The sequence below is a fragment of the Photinus pyralis genome, unplaced genomic scaffold (assembly GCF_008802855.1).
Source record: "Photinus pyralis isolate 1611_PpyrPB1 unplaced genomic scaffold, Ppyr1.3 Ppyr1.4_LG5, whole genome shotgun sequence".
NCBI classification, from domain to species: Eukaryota; Metazoa; Arthropoda; class Insecta; order Coleoptera; family Lampyridae; genus Photinus; species Photinus pyralis.
This window is the reverse complement of record NW_022170596.1, coordinates 29,825,483-29,843,066: the sequence shown is the minus strand read 5'-3', so window position 1 is coordinate 29,843,066 and position 17,584 is coordinate 29,825,483. Positions and strand designations below refer to the sequence as shown.

General features: G+C 36.3%; 3 protein-coding genes across 3 annotated transcripts; 1 reads left to right on the top strand and 2 right to left on the bottom strand.

Annotated features, from left to right (window-relative positions):
* Positions 1-4,782, bottom strand: LOC116170671. The gene is made up of 10 exons (XM_031487174.1): positions 4,622-4,782; positions 4,441-4,573; positions 4,246-4,386; positions 3,929-4,080; positions 3,696-3,876; positions 1,805-1,928; positions 1,477-1,727; positions 1,277-1,429; positions 1,077-1,228; positions 1-1,023 (listed from the first exon to the last, which is right to left on the bottom strand). Exons 1-10 carry the CDS (start codon positions 4,759-4,761, stop codon positions 765-767), a joined length of 1,686 nt encoding a protein of 561 aa, XP_031343034.1. The 5' UTR covers positions 4,762-4,782; the 3' UTR covers positions 1-764.
* Positions 4,783-5,082: 300 nt separating this feature from the next.
* LOC116171753 (U2 small nuclear ribonucleoprotein auxiliary factor 35 kDa subunit-related protein 2) lies at positions 5,083-6,949 on the top strand. The gene is made up of 5 exons (XM_031488735.1): positions 5,083-5,424; positions 5,542-5,633; positions 5,682-6,503; positions 6,553-6,688; positions 6,736-6,949. Exons 1-5 carry the CDS (start codon positions 5,417-5,419, stop codon positions 6,932-6,934), a joined length of 1,257 nt encoding a protein of 418 aa, XP_031344595.1. The 5' UTR covers positions 5,083-5,416; the 3' UTR covers positions 6,935-6,949.
* A 2,135-nt stretch (positions 6,950-9,084) lies between these two features.
* LOC116172676 lies at positions 9,085-10,444 on the bottom strand. The gene is made up of 5 exons (XM_031489923.1): positions 9,926-10,444; positions 9,748-9,880; positions 9,555-9,695; positions 9,355-9,506; positions 9,085-9,303 (listed from the first exon to the last, which is right to left on the bottom strand). Exons 1-5 carry the CDS (start codon positions 10,063-10,065, stop codon positions 9,111-9,113), a joined length of 759 nt encoding a protein of 252 aa, XP_031345783.1. The 5' UTR covers positions 10,066-10,444; the 3' UTR covers positions 9,085-9,110.
* Positions 10,445-17,584: the final 7,140 nt, after the last annotated feature.

Here is a 17,584-nt window from a genome sequence, read left to right as displayed (position 1 = left end):
ATGGCTTAAGAATATATTTAAATTATGAGAAGGTGCATAAACGCAACATGGAAAATTACATGACCTTGGAAGCCAAATTCAACGTTACAACATATGTGGAAGTTAGTGAATTACTCGCATATCGCACATAGATTCTAAAGCGAAGAGTTGGTGTTAGCAGAGTTTCTTCCTTGGGGACTTGTAACTTGCCCCTCGTGCGAGGTATCGAAACTTGCAGTTGAGATTCGCGATCAATCACAGTCTTAGATGTCGTAACTATGTGTGGTTACAGTATTCCCATCCCCCACTGTTATTGTTTGAAATTGTTTTCATTTTTGGTATAATTGTTTGCTCAATGTATGGTTATGTTTTGGGCCCGCAAGTTAAATTTAGATTTTTTGGTCATTCGTTTCAAATTTGTGGAAGTTACAATTTTCGCCCTGAAGAGACTATCACAGGGATAGAAGTATTGTAATCACACTAGTTACGATATCTAAGGCTGTGGTTGATTTGGAATCGCAACTGCGGGCTTGGATACTTCGCACGAGGGGCAAGTTCCAAATCTCTGGGAAGGGGAGAGGGGCAGCTAACAAAAACTCTTCGGTTTTTCGTGTGTTTCTAGAGTCTCTAGAAAGTACTTCAGATAATTAAGCGCCAGGTTATCCAAAATCATGTAGTGTAGATGAAATGCAGAGTCTTATGAGGCTGTCCAAAACGATCGAATGCAACTTCTAGAACACTAAAACTCGTTATAATACAACTGCATTATTTTATTAACACAAAAATTAATTAGCGACTGATAGACCCTGCAACATCTCACTGCACTTCTGCAGAAAATCATTAATTTCGCCCTCATTAGATTTTGAGTACTCCGCCACTTTATCGACTCCATCATTATAGCCGTTAGCGATTGAGTCCAGCCCTTTACTTGTTAGCTGTTGTAAAACGCTGTTGATCCCGGGGATGAGTATCGGTTTAACTACAGAGACGAGTTTGTTGGTAATCCAGTCGAAGATGTTTCCGGTGAAGGTTACGGAAATGTCACTGAAAGTTGAACGTCAGCTTTCACACAGTCCAACCAGTGAGGAGTCACTAACTTTAACTGATTGAAGTGGAATTTTGTCTCTGTTATGTGCAACGTTGCCATATCTACGACGAGATCAAGTTCCAGTGAGCAGTCGCTGATTTTTCCGAAAATATTTCCGCCAGATTTCATCATTAAGACTTTGACTTTATAGTTGTACTCGACCTACAAATGTCAGTTTTAAAGTGCGCAAGCTGACGGTTGAGTTATCACTGTGAGCGTATCAAATCCCAATGGAAGAGAGATGTGGATATGGGTGTCGTTATTGGAATAGACAATATCCTTGGTACGCTTCATCGTGCTCAATCCATTCAAGATCCCCGATGTAAGACGAAAACTGGCTTCGTACGTGAAAAGAAGTCCACTCTGAAAGCCGGCCTCACTAAAACGTGCGGGTTTTTCCTGGTACTTACCACTGAAAATGATTTCTCTACGTCGTCCATTGCAACCGGGTCGTATCCTTGATTGATGGTCACTTTATTCATGGAATCGATGCCAAAATCCACCCATTTGTTTAGAGTGTCGGTCGAAAAGTCAGGAATCGGCACGTCTTCGTTTGCGTTGGCAGAAGTGAGCCAGAACAGCACTAAAAACAGCCTCATTCTGAAATGGACTAAGAAAAGGCAAAGGAGACGTTTTATGCACGCAGCTATCAAGCCGTTTTAACTGCCCATAAAGTATTAAGTCATTAAAAGTACGATCGTGCTGTTACTAGATAGTGCATAAGAGGAGACGACTCACGACTGTTCATGTGTGGCATGTCTTTTGTGCCCTTGATGTAAACGAATTTTGTTTTCTTTAGTAACTCAATTCGCATTTCTTCTCTAACACTTTTTGGCATGAAGAGGCAATCCCAGGGATGGGACTAAAACATCTAAGACAGTAGTTGATCTTTACGCTGGCACTTCCCGAACGAGGGGCAAGTTCCGCGTCCCAAGGGTGAGGTTTTGTTAACAAAAAACTCGGCGGTTTTGACCCAATGTGCGATATTAGTTGTGATTTACTAGCGTCCTTATATTTCGTAGTTTAAAGGTTGAATTTGCGCACCAATGCCATGTAATTTTCCATGTAGCTTTTAAGAAAAGGGGTTGTATTCCACGAAACACCTCTTGTTTTTGTTGTTGTTGTTTTATAGCCTGCTTGTAACGCAATCAGTTATTTGTTTTACAGCATGTTTTTGGAATCTTTTTTTGTTATCATGGATTGTTATCAATCATTTAATCTAGCTCATTGAAAAAAATTTTATTATGTTGGTCATTGCTCATTAGAATAACTGATCAAATCGCAAATACATGATTAGTATATTGAATAAGCGTTATTTTTATAGTCAATAATCTCGAATGAGCAGTATAGTGAAAATTTTTCCAATGGGCAAGATAATTTTTTGAATTAAATGATTGATAATAAAGCATGATAACAAAATCACGCCATTACATTGTTCTATTTGGATTCCTTTTCTACTGTTTTTCAAGTCATAGCGTTGTTAACTTATACCGTAAGGGGGCTCTGCAGTAGACTATTGGATCACGTGTCACTCTTCGATTTCAAATGGGCATTTTTAAACGTTGCCGTGACTGTAGTGTGAACCTGAGGTATTAAGTACACTACAGCTCATTTTTCAGAATAAACGTGCACTTGCATTTTCAGTCGGATACACCAAGGATATCGCAACGTGTCATTCATGATTGGCACTTCAATTTCAAGTGCTGATAAGAAAATATCATCAAAGATATCTGTTGGGAGCGGATACTAATTGAAATTTCACCTTTACTTGCGGCGTTTTAAGAATAGATACTAGATAGGTATCTTATCTTGTCCTAAAATGGCCTATTAAGTGCTATGGGAAGCATTTATGTGAACCTTGGAATATTTTAGAAAACATTTACAAAATGGCGGACACTGCTTTAGGCTTTTTGATGTTGCCTAAAGCTTTTTATATCATTTCGAAATTGAACGACTTCCAGAGCTTCCTTTCTGGACGTACTCAGTTACCAGAAGTACTTTGTAAATAGTATGAGAATCTCTTAAGATGACCTAAAAACATTGACCTACGATGGCGAGGAAAGGGCCTAGCTGGACAGTTGTGGAAGGAACTTTTTAGACTGACATTCTAGAGCCTTCTGGCCGCTTCCCGGGGCGGAGAGTTCTTGAAAGCGTTATCCAGAACCTAAAAGAAATCTCCGGGAAGTACTTGAAAACTTGTGGTAAGCTTTTGAAATCGTCAGTTACAATTCTGGGCTCAGGGACCCTTTCGAAAGCTGTACAAGCGGAAATGGAAGGGGTTTAGGAGACTTGAAATTCTGGTTTTTAATTTTGTTTTCTAGATCACCGATGAACGTAACCATAATCAGAACCCGAGCTCATCTCAGTTTACCATATACAGGGTGTAAAATATGATGGAGGATGGGGGGGGGGGGGCAAACGCCTTCTGTCTAAATAAGGTCTCATTATCTAGGGTAATATTTTTCTGAGTAACCACAACACGTAGAATGATAGAATTAACCCCAGTTTGATCCAGTATGTAGACAGAAATCATTAGAAAAAGGGGCCATTGGCTCAATAACATATTTAACCTCTTTACTAACAGACAAGACATTCGTTACAAAATTTGACTTGACAAATTAGTTCATACAATGTTTCCCAGTATTTGATTAACCAGCGCATTGTAAGTTTCAATGAGCCCACCGATCGTGCCGTGGGTGAAATTATAAAGCACCAACTGGAGAATGGGTTTCAGTATTGGTTTAACGACCCATATCAACATATTCGCGAACCATTCGAAAATGCCTCCGTGAAACGTCAGCGAGATGGATCTACAATTTTTGAAATTTACACTTTCTGTTTTCCTCCAACGCTAGGACGTACCCCAAATCTTCAAGGTCATACTTGTTCAAGCGCACCAGCAGTGTTGCCATATCTACCTCAAGGTCGAAGTAGAATTGCGTTCCTTTCACCGAACCGGACATCAACCCTTTAGGACCTAAGTAAGTGAATTGCGCGAGGTAGTCGTAGCTTATCTGAAACGTAGGTGTATTATGCGGTTCGATGGGTCATAGTCAACTCGTGGTGGGTTTACACGATCACTAGATCATTAAGAAACCATACCTTACTTCTGTTGGCTATTTCTTAATGATCTAATGATATGATTCCACCAATAGTTCGAATTGAATTATACTTCATACGTGTAAGTGTCCGAACTTTAAAGGAAAGATCACTCTCATGGTGGGGTATTCGTATTTAATGGTGACGTCTCCATTACGTTGAATTGTGCCAACTCCTTGCAACCAACCCTCTTTCAAAGACACCTCCCCCCAGAATATGGTCTGTAAAATCAACATTGCTCTCTCTCTCGTCTCGCAAAACCCACCCTTACGTACCCACTGGAATCGCTTCACCTGATCGGGTAAACTTACTGGATCCATACCTTGCAGTATGAGGAATTCGTTCAGTTCTTCCAGAAATTCGTCAATGTACTCGTTCATCACCGCCACCTGTTCCGATCTGCTATGTCTGGAAATTTTTAGAGTTGGTAACTTCAAAAATGCGAGCTCGACCTACCTTTGCAGTTGTTCCAAGTCATTCTTGGTGATGATTTGTTTGAAGTTGAAGGTGGTAAAATTGTACGTTCTTGGTTGAATGGTGTTGCTTGTCGCAACTCCAAGGAAGGTCGCGATGAGGCACAGTTGAATGAGCTTCATTTTTAAAAAGTGGGTTTTTTACAAATAAAACGTGCTTATATACCTACTCGTTTGAGCACTTGTTAGATAATGATAAAGATAATTTGTTTCTATGGCATAGTCATAGTCTACTTATAAATTATAACTCGATTCCCTTGATGAATATTTTTACAGTTTAGAAACGATCTTACTTTGTCCATTATTAAAAACACGAATTCTCTGAATTGTGAAACCTTGTAGGTATCGGAGTATCTTATCATTCTTATCACCATTTGAAATATAAATAGCTCGAGTTTTTTGGAGCAATTACTATGACAAGGCGAACTACAAATAAACCGAGACAATCGAAGGGGTCGACGTGCAAATTTAAATTTTTGGATCACTGATTTTTCAATAATGTGCGATTTCGAGTTTATAGAGACCCAGAATACCATTTTATTGCTATATTAATAACGATTGAACAATAGTCGATTGAACAATTTTAAATAAATATTAAAAATGCCATAATTAACATTTTAATAAATTAGTGAACGCACCCACTATTGAATTTGGCGAATGCATCCACTATTTAAACCTGTATGTTTTGACAGGTGGCAGCACCGTAGCCAATTGTTTTTGTGGTAGTGGTTTTCATTTGAAATTATTTAAATAAATTACAATTAAGTCACCAAAATAAATGGGAAAGTAGGTATCCTTTTTTATAAAACTATAATAAAAGTAATATTTATGTTGTTTGTTTAAACAAAAGCGTAAGTACGACCTTTAATTTTTGTGAGGTTATGTTTCTTAATTATTTGTTAGACATAAAGAGTGGCGAAAATTGGCCAAAAAAGCTAGAAGAAAGCGTATTAGACAAACAATCGCCCGTAAATTACACGATGAGAATGAGAAAGGTGAGTAATAAGCCTCGTTGATTCGAGTTAATTGTGTCTCCGTTTAAGATCGTCTGGCACGCGAGCAGTCGCCCCGATACATCGCATGGTTAGAGGAACAAGCGCAGGCGGAAGAATTTGCAGCTCAAGAAGAAGCGCGCTTGGCTACCGAACGCGAAGCGCACTGGCTGAAAGTCGAGGAAGAAGCTCGCGTGCAATGGTTGGTGTTACAAGAGAAACTTGTGCTCGCTCGAGAAGAGCGCGCGAAACAAGTGGCTCGAATCAAGGCGGAATGGGAACGCGAGCAGAGGAAGCTCAAGGAGCTGAAGGAGAAAAAGGAACGTGAAGCCGAAGAGAAACTGAAGCAACAGCAACGTTTACAAGAACAGATTGACTACTTCGTCGAGCACGGCGGGGAGGTACCCGAAGGTTTAAACACAAACTTCGAAACGAACCCCGCCAAACCGGTTTGCCCGTTCTTTAATAAGACGGGCGCTTGTCGCTTTAAAGACGGATGCTCGAGAAATCACGTCCGACCTGGCATCAGTCGGGTGCTTTTAATACCGAACTTCTATTCCCATTACAGCCTGCAAGAAACTGAAAATGAGCACGGCACCGATTCGGGGCTCGAATTTGAAAGTCAAGACACTTATGAGCATTTTAAAGAGTTCTTTAACGATGTCATTCCCGAAATGGAAACATGTGGGTACATCAAACAGTTTAAAGTTTGCTGTAATCACGGGATTCACCTCCGAGGTAATGTTTACATCGAATATAGTAACTTGAGGGAGGCGATAAGGGGTTATAAAAAGTTTCACTGCCGTTGGTACGGCGGTAAACAGCTTCATGTCGAATTTTGTAACATTCACTCGTGGAAATCGGCAATTTGCGGTAATGAATTTTGCATTTTTGTTTCACTTTCACCTGACATTTACTTTAGGATTATTCGCACGTCAACGTTGTCCTAAAGGTACCTTGTGCAATTTCTTGCACGTTTTTCCCAATCCGAAGAATTTTTTGACGGCAGCCGATAAAGATTTACACCGTACACCCACGGACGAAATGGAAATCGATGAGTAAGCTTAACGTTTCGTGCTAATACTTTTTTTATGCGATTTTTTAGACGAGAGATTGATGGTCGGAATTGGAGGTGGTCGGAATCTCCCGAGCGGTTACCGGTCGTACAAAGTGATCGCAAATCAAAGCATTCTAGGAGTCGGAGCAGAGAGCACCATATGACAAAACGACACGCGAGGAAGCCGCACAGATCTAGCAATCGTGACCACGAAAGACGGTATAAATCATCAACTTCTGTTAAATAAACTATTTGATGTGTACCATTGTTTCTTTTATACCCTCGGATGAGTCTGATATGGCTTATTGTTTACGGTCGACCCTGTGACTGGTATTTTCATGTCGTACATTTTTTTGATTGGTATACTATTTGGTATATAATTTCGTTTTATTTGTTTACCTGTTGTAAGCTACAATATTCGGAAAAGCGGAAAAAAAATTAATTCGGCTCAAAGGACCAATATCTTAATGTATTTGTTTTTAACAAATCTCCTCGTAAAGGTACTAAAAATGCTTGGCAAGAGTTTGTTTATTAACAAACTGCGGAAAATGAAGTATTTTTTACATGTTAAATATCCAGACGAGACTAAGCAGTGTCAACAGAATGTCAAAAATAAATATTCTTATTATATTATTGTACGTTTATATCTTCAAGTGAAATATATTTCTTATTTAGCTAACATAATAAATAGAGAATAAATTAATCATAGGAGAATTTCTCGCACAGGAAATTGGGAAATGTGTACTATGAACTTATACTTCAGGAAAACTACGTCCTATTGTCTGGGTTTGGTAATTTAATTAAAATTATGCGTGATATTTTCCCCAGTTTGCGCTTACGTCATGGATTATGACGTCACTAAGTATGTTTACATAGCATCATGCATTCAATGAAAGAGCATACATCCATGCACACTGTGGGTAGGACTGATTACACCAACGACTTCTGTTGACCTTTTTTTTTGTAACAGACTGTCTATGTCGCGATCTTTTACTAACAATGTGAACATTATTTGGACTAAAGGAAAAACTAAAAAAAAATATTTTAATTTTTTTCGTAATACACAGTGACTGCAATTTTGTTTTACCCCATACTCACGAGCAAAGGTACCGTTACTGTCATGTCAAAACGACGGACCATTCGTGGCCCTTTCGAATGTAGGTTGTATTATTCATTGGTTGTAGTCTTGTGTTAAAACTGGCGGTTCTTTTTCTTTCGACGGAATAAAATGGTTGACCAGTTAACGTCGTTAACGACCTATTGGCAACTGTATAAAAACATCGATCACAAATACCCTGTATACAGGGTGTTTCATAATTGAATGTTAATATTTAAGGGGGCGATTTTTGATCCATTTTAAAAAGAAAACTTCATATGAACCTATCTCCTAAACGTCTTAACTTTTAAGATACAGGGTGGTAAAGTTTTCAAAAATAAATCAAGTATTATTAATATCTGTAATACCACTTTAGATATTTTAATGAAATTTGGCATGTATCCAGAGGCATTTTGTTAATTTCCAGCAGTGGCGTTAGTACGGAATTTCACATGCCCATTTTTTTTGGCAGACAATGATGGTACGGCACTGATTTCTCTGAAAATAAAAATTATTCTTGAAATCCCCAATCATTTCTAAGCAAATTTGATCCCTTTGTTTTTTCAATCCGATGCACGGTTTTCGCTTAAAAAAATAAAAGCCGTTTCGCTGCATAATCATGGCAATATAATGCAGCGAAAAAGATTTTTGTTTAAATCGTGCATCGAATTAAAAAAACAAAGAGATCAAATTTGCTTAGAAATGATAGGGGATTTCAAGAATAATTTTTATTTTCAGAGAAATCAGTGGCGTACCATCAATGTCTGCCAAAATGGGCATGTGAAATTCCATACGGGGTTGGTAATAAAGGAGTTGCATTTTTTCAAATGGAACACTCTGTATATTATTCAAAATTTCAATTCTACTTCCAATTTTAAGAAAAACTTGTGGTGCCGAATGTGATGTTTGTAATCGTTAATTATATTGTTCTTTATTCAATCAATCTTAAAATAATATACCTAGGTAGTGTATTTTCAAAACTCGATAACCCGGAAACAATTGAATTTGGGTATATTATGCTTCTTTTGCTTAAAATTGGAATAAGAATTGAAATATCGAATAATATACAGAGTGTTCCATTTAAAAAATGCAGTTTTGGTGTGCCACGCCTTTATGATCAACCCTGTATAATTAAAATTATTAGTGCCTGGTAGACATTGAAGAACCCTAAACCTTTTTTCGATACCTTGCATATTTTTGCCGATAATTGAGTGTTATCGGCGTTTATTTTGAAAACTCGATAACCGGGAATATCAGAATTTTTCGCGCGTCAATCTTGAACGTTATCAGAAGGACCCAATAACACCTTTATTAACAGATTCATTCATCACAATATTTGACTTCTGTCCAGATACGACTTTATCATTCCGTTGAAATTTCCGATGAGCCCATCCATCGTGCCGTGGGTTATATTGTAAAGCACCAACTGAATAATGGGTTTCAGAACTGGATTCAAAACCCATACCAGCACGTTTGCGAACCACTCCAAAATGCTTCCCTTAAGGTACAGAAAAAGGTCTCTGCAATTTTTAAAATTACCCTTTTTGTTTTCCCGCATCGTTAATACGTACCCCAAATTTTCAAGATCATGCTTGATAATTCGCGCCTGCAGTTTTGTAACATCTATCTCAACATCGATAAAGAATGCCGCTCCTTTAATGGAACCGTACAACTCTCCTTGAGGACCTAGACCAACAAATTGCGCGCGGTAGTTGTAATTTATCTGAAATAAACATTGTGCGGTGCAATATACGTACTTAGTTTGAATTACCTCTATGTGGTCGAACTTTAAAGGAAAGGTTACTCTCAAGTTGGGGAATTGATATTTAAATGTGACATCTCCATTACGTTGAATTTTGCCAACTCCTGTCAATTTACCGCTTTTCAAAGACACTTCCCCCCACAATGCGTTCTGTAAAGACAACAATCGTTTTTCCTCGCTCGCAAAACCTACCCTTACGTACCCATTCGAATGACTTTACCTCATCGGGTAAACCAAGTGGATCGATACCTTTCTTTTTGAGGACACCGTCCAGATCTTTCACCACTTCGTCAATGAACTTGTTCATTACTGCCACCTGTTCCGGTTTGTTTGCTCTGGAAATTTTTGAAGTTAACTTCAAAAATGCGAACTTGGTTTACCTTAGCAGTTGTTTGAAGTCATTGTTGGAGAAGAGCCGTTGGAAGTTGAAGGTGCTAAAGTTGAACGCTATTGGTTGAATGGTGTTGCTTGTTGCAACCCCAAGGAAGGTCGCGACGAGGCACAATTTTAGGAGTTTCATTTTTAACAATTTGTTTTTTTACAAATAAAACATGCTTATATACCTCTTCTTAGGTAATAGATTTATCTGTGATAATGATTGATAAAGATAGTTTCTTTCTACGTTATGTATTATGCTCGTATTTTCTTTATGTTCACCTCACTTACACACGTCTACTTATAGACCGAATCCTTTATGTTGTTGTGTATTTGCTGGATGAATATTTTTACAGTTTGGAAACGATCTTACATTGTCCATCATTAAGAATGAGAGAAATCTACTCTTTAAATTGGGAACACGTGTAGGAAAGATAGATCAAGTGTTTTTGGACAAACATGTCTCGACAATCACTATGATAAGGCGAATAACAAATAAACCGAGACAATCGAAGCACTCGACAGATAAACTCTTGCTTTCTGAATTTTTATGTCGAGTTCTGTAGTTTTGGTGACGTTTGATCTTCTTACTTGGACCAAGAGCAACCTATATACCGAAATACAAAACCCTGCATTTCGCATAAAATGCGTTCGAAGGAATGTGGCGTGCTCCAAGCTTTGTTTTGTATGTACCGCTACTTGTATCCAGAGTTGGACTGGGTCAACTGAGTCACCTGGGGCACTAAATTAAACTGGGTCGCTGGGTCACGTCATACTCTTTTCAGTTAGACCCAGTGATCCAGTTTGACCCAGTGACCCAGTTTGAATCAGTGACTCAACTTGACCCAGTTTGACCCAGCGACCCAATTTCACCCGGGGACCCAATTCGACCCAGTCGCCTAGTTTGATCGAATAACGCAGTTAAGTCAGTGCCCTCGGTTCAAGTGTACAGATTATGAAATAAATGAAATGCTGGTTTGTTGAAAATAACACTAGATTGCTTGAAAACTGCCATTTCTGTGATGTTTGCTTTAATACTGCCGTAAAAAACTTTCCATGTCCCGAAATGTATTAGAATACTGTTATTTCTTTGCTTCAGGGCTTACCAGTTTGCTTACAGGTGTCCATTCACATTTAATTTTTTTCTACTAGTTAGCTTAATCCAAATAAATCTTTTCTCTAAATACTTTCATTGACTACTTGACTGCAAACTATAAACAAATTCATTTGATTTTTTTAGGTATTAGTTCTCTTGAATGAAATTGGGCTACGTGCTTGTTGCCGAATATTATTGAGGAAGTTTTTTTTTTTAAAGGTAAAAGTTACTTGAAATTGTTTTGGATGATACCTAACAATAATTTAATTACTGGGCCACCGGGTCAAGACGGGTCACTGAGTAAAGCTGGGTCAAAATGGGTCACTGGGTCAAGCTGGGTCACCGGGTCAAACTGGGTCACCGGGTCAAGCTGGGTCACCGGGTCAACTGGGTCAGTAAACTAACTGGGTCACTCTATGCTTGACCCAGTCCAACTCTGCTTGTATCATGTTTGTTTGTTATACTCTACATGCAGTTCTGCCTTCATATTATTTTATTCAGTATTTATTTATGCATTCATGTGAAAGTGCGCAGTTTCATTTGTACTTCCTCACTTTTGAACTAGTAGCCCAATCTTGGAACTGTTTGAAATTATGGATTCTACAGGCCACATTCTATAAGAAAATTTTTTTTCCGGGTCGATCTGAGACAATTTTTTTTTCGGGGCTCAAAAAAAAGGCAGTGTATAACCTTCCTTTTTTACCAAAAATCGACTACACCAAAATTTCTCGGGAAAACACTTTTTCTTATTAATTTTGGTGCGTAGAATCCAAAACAATTCGTACTTTTTCGATCAGACTTCTCAATCAAAAGTTATAGACTAGAAACCAATTTCGAAAAAAAATTCAAAGGGCTGTAACTTTTGAACTAGTAGCCCAATCTTGGAACTGTTTGAAATTATGGATTCTACAGGCCACATTCTATAAGAAAATTTTTTTTCCGGGTCGATCTGAGACAATTTTTTTTTCGGGGCTCAAAAAAAGGCAGTATATAACCTTCCTTTTTTACCAAAAATCGACTACACCAAAATTTCTCAGGAAAACACTTTTTCTTATTAATTTGGGTGCGTATAATCCAAATCAATTCGTACTTTTTCGATCAGACTTCTCAATCGAAAGTTATAGACTGGAAACCAATTTCGAAAAAAAATTCAAAGGGCTGTAACTTTTGAACTAGTAGCCCAATCTTGGAATTGTTTGAAATTATGGATTCTGCAGGCCACATTCTATAAGAAAATTTTTTTTCCGGGGCGATCTGAGACAATGTTTTTGTCGGGGCTCAAAAAAAGTCAGTGTTTAACCAGGGGCGCACTGGCCCGGGGGGGCGTGTGGCGATTGCCACTTGACCTTTGACTATGAAGAGCAGCTGCAGGGAAGCTACCCCCTGTAACTGAATCTCGCCCCGCATTTAATTTTCATAATTTTTTTTATATTCTTCCTTAATGCAATAAAGACTATTTATTATTATTATTATTACCTGTAGATCATAATGGCCCGTTGGAAATTTATAAGTATGTGCAGTATTTAGTTTCTTGCACTATTAATAAATTATTAACACGTTTCTCTAATTGGGGTTGATGTTAGGTTGTTAAAAAATTCGAGGCGACGCACCTCGTGTGGATTGTATATTTTGTTACTTTTAATTATCAGCGGCAATTTAAAAAAAAACTGTATGGTAGCAATTCCACCTGGCCCGCAGTTACCCAGTCCGCCCCTGTACTTCCTCATATTTAATTAATTTGCGGCCGATGCCATTTTGATGGGGTTCTTCCTGGTGCTTCAAAACGCGTATTTCCGTAAAAAAAGTGGGGATCATTGCAATACCTCCCTTATTGACGAGCGGGTGGTAACAAAACTTAGCTGCGATATACGGTCGTTTTACAGACACAGTGTGGCTACATGTAAATCCAGATCCCAACGTTTAAAATCTTCATGCGGTACGGTATAACAAAAAACCCTTCCTACGAATCAATCTCCCGACACGGCATCCGGACAATCCCCATTCTGACTTCCGCAAACCAACCAAATGAATGCCCCGATTTCTAACCGATTTCGCCTAGCAACAACTTTCAAAGTGCTAACCGCATTACAAAAATCGCCATCTGGCCTCTATATCCTCTACAAGAAGGTCGTGCAAAATTTACGAAAACAGCAAATCAATAATTTTACTACGGCGTAACCAAAATCCCTACTACACTTTAAGCGTTACATTGCACCACCATTTTGTGTATTCTTTTTCATACTTTTTTTTGCGATTTCCGTGCTAATGAATTATTTAAAGTGTTTTCAATCTGATAATTCAAATAGGTTGTCACAGGCTATTGATTAAGTTTAATCAATGATTACAATCCACCTTAAGATAAGATATTTTACAATATTATTTCTCCTCTTTTTTTATATCCCCGTTAAATTTATCTGATAGAAAACCTACCGTGTGAATTCATTTGTTTAACCGTCAGATAAATTTAACCGCAACAAAAAAGAATTCGCCTGATTCTGAAAATTCTTTCATTTCTTTGAATTTCTTCTCGATTTTAATTCTTATCTTCAGATTGTGCGGGTTGTTTAGACTTCAAAGTCCCTGTTTGAATATATTTAAAATCTTTCGTCAATTTTCTTCCAAATCTACAGATACCCCCTCATTTTCCTCAATTTTTCAATTTTTTTCAAACTGTTTACGGTCTCACAGTACAGCTCGTCTTATTCGGCCGGCCATAGCGAATAGGAAATATTGTAATGTCGACAGGATGAATGGTAAACGGCTTACAAAGGTTGAAGACCCCAGTTGCATAACATAAAATTGGACCTCTACGGCACTGGCATAAAATTTACTGTGAAAATTAAGTTTTAGTTTACCCGCGGCTAGCTCAACAATGAAAATGTTTTTTATACCCCCTACCTTGCTCAAGTTTGGGCCTTTATTTCCTCTTAAAATCTAATGCTCAGGTTTGATCGAATTCTAATAAATGCACATGTGAACTTAGCAAAGACGATCAATTTCCATTTTTCTTCACATACGCGTAATGCAAAATTCAATCAATGAACCAAAACACCCCAAATCCTTTCTCTGGGTTCGATTCTTATCAATAAATACAATACAAAATCTGATTCATGCAAATAATTCTCATGGGTCGATTCTTTTAGGAATATTAAAATTACGTTAAACAAATTTAATACCTAAAAATAACCGACCACTAGTTTATAAAAAAAATAATTGACGTAAGTAATAAGAATAAAGGAATAAAATGCCAATGTTCTGCTCTGTTGATATTAATTTTGTAGACTTTACTTTTTATCCGTCCGTGTGCACTCTAACGAATTGAAGTTAAGCACGATGCAATTTGCTTATATAGCAAACAAAAACGTCGAATAAACACATTATATTTCCCGGTATGCCCAGATTTGGGAGTCCAGTGACGATTATCAACATGCCGAACATTGACGATTTATGCCTTAAATTTACATCCTTTATATCCCAAATTGTAAAATGTTGCATTCTAAATTGAAATGTGAAAATGTAAGTGCACCCCACGTCTCATGTTTGAAACGTTGTTTCAGAATTTGTCCCCTTCGTATAATATGATTAAAAATTCCAATCCCCATCCATTTTCTTTATTTCTTTCTTCGGAAAGTTTATTTAATAATTACAACTAAAAAAAATTAGGTTAGGAGCGATAACTTTTTTTACATGATCCCATACATTAGATTATTCAACAGTCATGATAAAGAAACTTGTTTTTTTTAAATAGAATATCTCCAGATTTTAAGGTAAAAAAATAGTGCACTAAATTCTCTTTTCAAAAATATAACAAACAAAATTTCAAACAAATTAAAAAATATGTTTGAATGTTGTGTATCTTTTTCACTTTTTTTGTAATTTTGTTTGTGTGTTATATTTTTGAAAAGAGAATTTAGTAAGCATACTTATTTTGTTAAGTTAAATCTAAGTGTTCTATTAAAAAAATTAGGTTAGATGCAAGAACTTTTTTACCTAATCCCATATACTTATTTTACAAACGTCATATTATTCATGATAAACAAACTTCTGTTTAAAACATTTCTTTGAAATAGAACACCCTTGAGATTTCAACGTACAAAAATATAACACACAAAAATTCGAAAAAGATTTTAAAATGATTTTTGAATTTTTGGAAATTTTATTTGTGTCTCGTGTTATGTTAAAATCTATTTTAATTTTAAAAAAATGGTTTGGTGCGATCGCTTTTTACTTGATCTCATACTTATTTGGAAAACGTCAGATTATTCAACAAACATGTTAAAAAGACTTTTGTCTCAAACATTTTTTTAAACAACATCCTTTTAGATTTTAACGTAAAAAATCGGTATACTAAATTTTCTTTTCAAAGATCTTTTCTAGATTTTTTTATTTCATGGTGTGATATATTTTTAGAAAGAAGCAGAGAATTGGTTTATTTCATTTGAATTTGCATTGCCGTAGTGTTATGTTTCCTTTTTACAATTGTTCGTAACTGCCTATTCTTATTAAGATTTGTTTATTTAATTGTCGATACACTCGAAAACTTAAATAGTTATAAAGAATCCTAAAAACGTTTAGAGGCATATGCCCAAGTTCTTACCAGCTAAAATCTCTGAAGGACATTCAAGTGCTCTGCTATTTTGCATTGAGAAAATTTTAAATTGACCAAAGGGCATCATGTGGCTGTAAAATCCTTTTTTTAGTACAAAATTCCAAAATTGTTTGATTTTCCAGGTTTTTTAACATTTTTATTTGTCTATCTATCGGTCTTATCTTCAATATGACCGACTGTAAGTTTTAAAATTAACACCCCGTATAGAAACAAAAACGTCGAACAAACACATCATATTTCCCGGTAAGAATGCGTCACATCCGCCCTATCGTCAATGACTAATCCTTGATGGTGACCTGATGGCACCACGATGTGGCTCTGGAATATTCGCTACAATGTATAAGATGCCTTTACAAGGAGGTAGGTAGTCTATTTTAATTTAAGAAACCTGACAGGACACATTTTCGGAGTGTCCACATTTGGGAGTCCAGTGGCAACTATTAACACCCCGAACATTGAGGATTTGTGCCTTAAATTTACATTCTTTGTCTCCAAAATTGTAAAATGTTGCATTCTAAATTGAAATGTGAAAATGTAAGTGCATTTGTGGTTTGAAACATTTTTTGTGCCTCCTTCGAATAATATGATTAAAAATTGCAATATTCATTCATTTTCTTTATTTCTTTCTTCGGAAATTTTATTTAAAAAATACAAGCGATAACTTTTAACCATGATCCCAGATATGTGCTTATTTTGAAAACGGTAGATTATTTAACAGTAATGTCAAAGAAACTTTTTTTTAAATAGAACATCCCCCAGATTTTAACGTAAAAAATAGTGCACTAAATTCTTTTTTCAAAAATATAACACAAACAAAATTTCAAACAAATTAAAAAATATTTTTAAATGTTGTGCATCTTTTTGAATTTTTTTGAAATTTTGCTTGTGTTATATTTTTGAAAAAAGAATTTAGTATGTGCCTATACTTATCTTGTTAAGTTAAAATTTAGAAGGTGTTTTATTAAAAAAATTAGGTTAGATGCAAGAACTTTTTTACCTAATGCCGTATACTTATTTTACAATCGTCATATTATTCATGATAAAGAAACATTTGTTTAAAACATTTCTTTGAAATAGAACAGACTCGAGATTTTAACGTGCAAAGAAATAACACAAAATTTCAAAAAAGCTTTCTCGATGATTTTTGAATTTTTGTATCTTTTTTGAATTTTTGAAATTTTATTTGTTTCTTGTTAGGTTAAAATCTGTTTTATTTAAAAAAAATGGTTTGGTGCGATCACTTTTTACTTGATCTCATACATATTTTGAAAATTTATTCAATAAACATGTTAACCGGTAACGAGACTTTTGTCTCAAACATTTTTTTAAACAAAACACTCTTTAGATTTTAACGTAAAAAATCGGTACTTATACTACATTTTTGTTTCAAAAATCTTTGCAAAGATCTCTTCTAGATTTTTTTAATTTCATGATGTGATAAAAAGATAATTATTTATCCTTTTGGATTAAAATCTTCAGCATGTCCCATTAAAAAAATGAGGTTAGGTTCAATATCTTTTTTACCCGACTCCGTATACTTATTCTGAAAATGGTAGATTATTGGACAATCATTATACAGAACGAATATTTTCAAATTTTGATGTTACCATTCAAAGCTTTATCCGAGAGCACCTGACGCTTATATTATTTTTTGGTAGCACAACAATTACGTATATACTTACCGTATAAAAGTACCGATAATGGAACATTAAGTACGGGGTGGTTCAAATTCGTGGCTCACAATTGGAATCTCTGTAACGGTGAGAGATTATTATTATTATTATTATTATTATCCCTCTCTTGTTTTGGGCCCTCAACAGGCATGCGCCCAATTACAGAGTGACCCGCATAATGCTATTTAGAGGTGCATCTGCAGAAGGTCTTAAGTTGGTCTATACTACTCCGGTATTTACCTTACGAATTAGAAAAACTGCAGCAAAACCTAATTCGGAGTAGCCG

What these genes read in the sequence shown, in the direction of transcription:
- LOC116170671 (XM_031487174.1), bottom strand. Translation starts at nt 4,761, where the DNA reads ATGAAGCTCATTCAACTGTGCCTCATCGCGACCTTCCTTGGAGTTGCG. An exon ending in TATGACCTTGAAGATTTGGG is followed by an intron (nt 3,877 to 3,928) that starts GTACGTCCTAGC and finishes CAAAAATTGTAG; the next exon opens with ATCCATCTCGCTGACGTTTC. An exon ending in TAGAGAAATCATTTTCAGTG is followed by an intron (nt 1,430 to 1,476) that starts GTAAGTACCAGG and finishes GCCGGCTTTCAG; the next exon opens with AGTGGACTTCTTTTCACGTA.
- LOC116171753 (XM_031488735.1), top strand. An exon ending in ACACGATGAGAATGAGAAAG is followed by an intron (nt 5,634 to 5,681) that starts GTGAGTAATAAG and finishes TCTCCGTTTAAG; the next exon opens with ATCGTCTGGCACGCGAGCAG. An exon ending in GTGGAAATCGGCAATTTGCG is followed by an intron (nt 6,504 to 6,552) that starts GTAATGAATTTT and finishes CATTTACTTTAG; the next exon opens with GATTATTCGCACGTCAACGT.
- LOC116172676 (XM_031489923.1), bottom strand. Translation starts at nt 10,065, where the DNA reads ATGAAACTCCTAAAATTGTGCCTCGTCGCGACCTTCCTTGGGGTTGCA. An exon ending in AGGTAAAGTCATTCGAATGG is followed by an intron (nt 9,696 to 9,747) that starts GTACGTAAGGGT and finishes TTGTCTTTACAG; the next exon opens with AACGCATTGTGGGGGGAAGT. An exon ending in CATGATCTTGAAAATTTGGG is followed by an intron (nt 9,304 to 9,354) that starts GTACGTATTAAC and finishes TAAAAATTGCAG; the next exon opens with AGACCTTTTTCTGTACCTTA.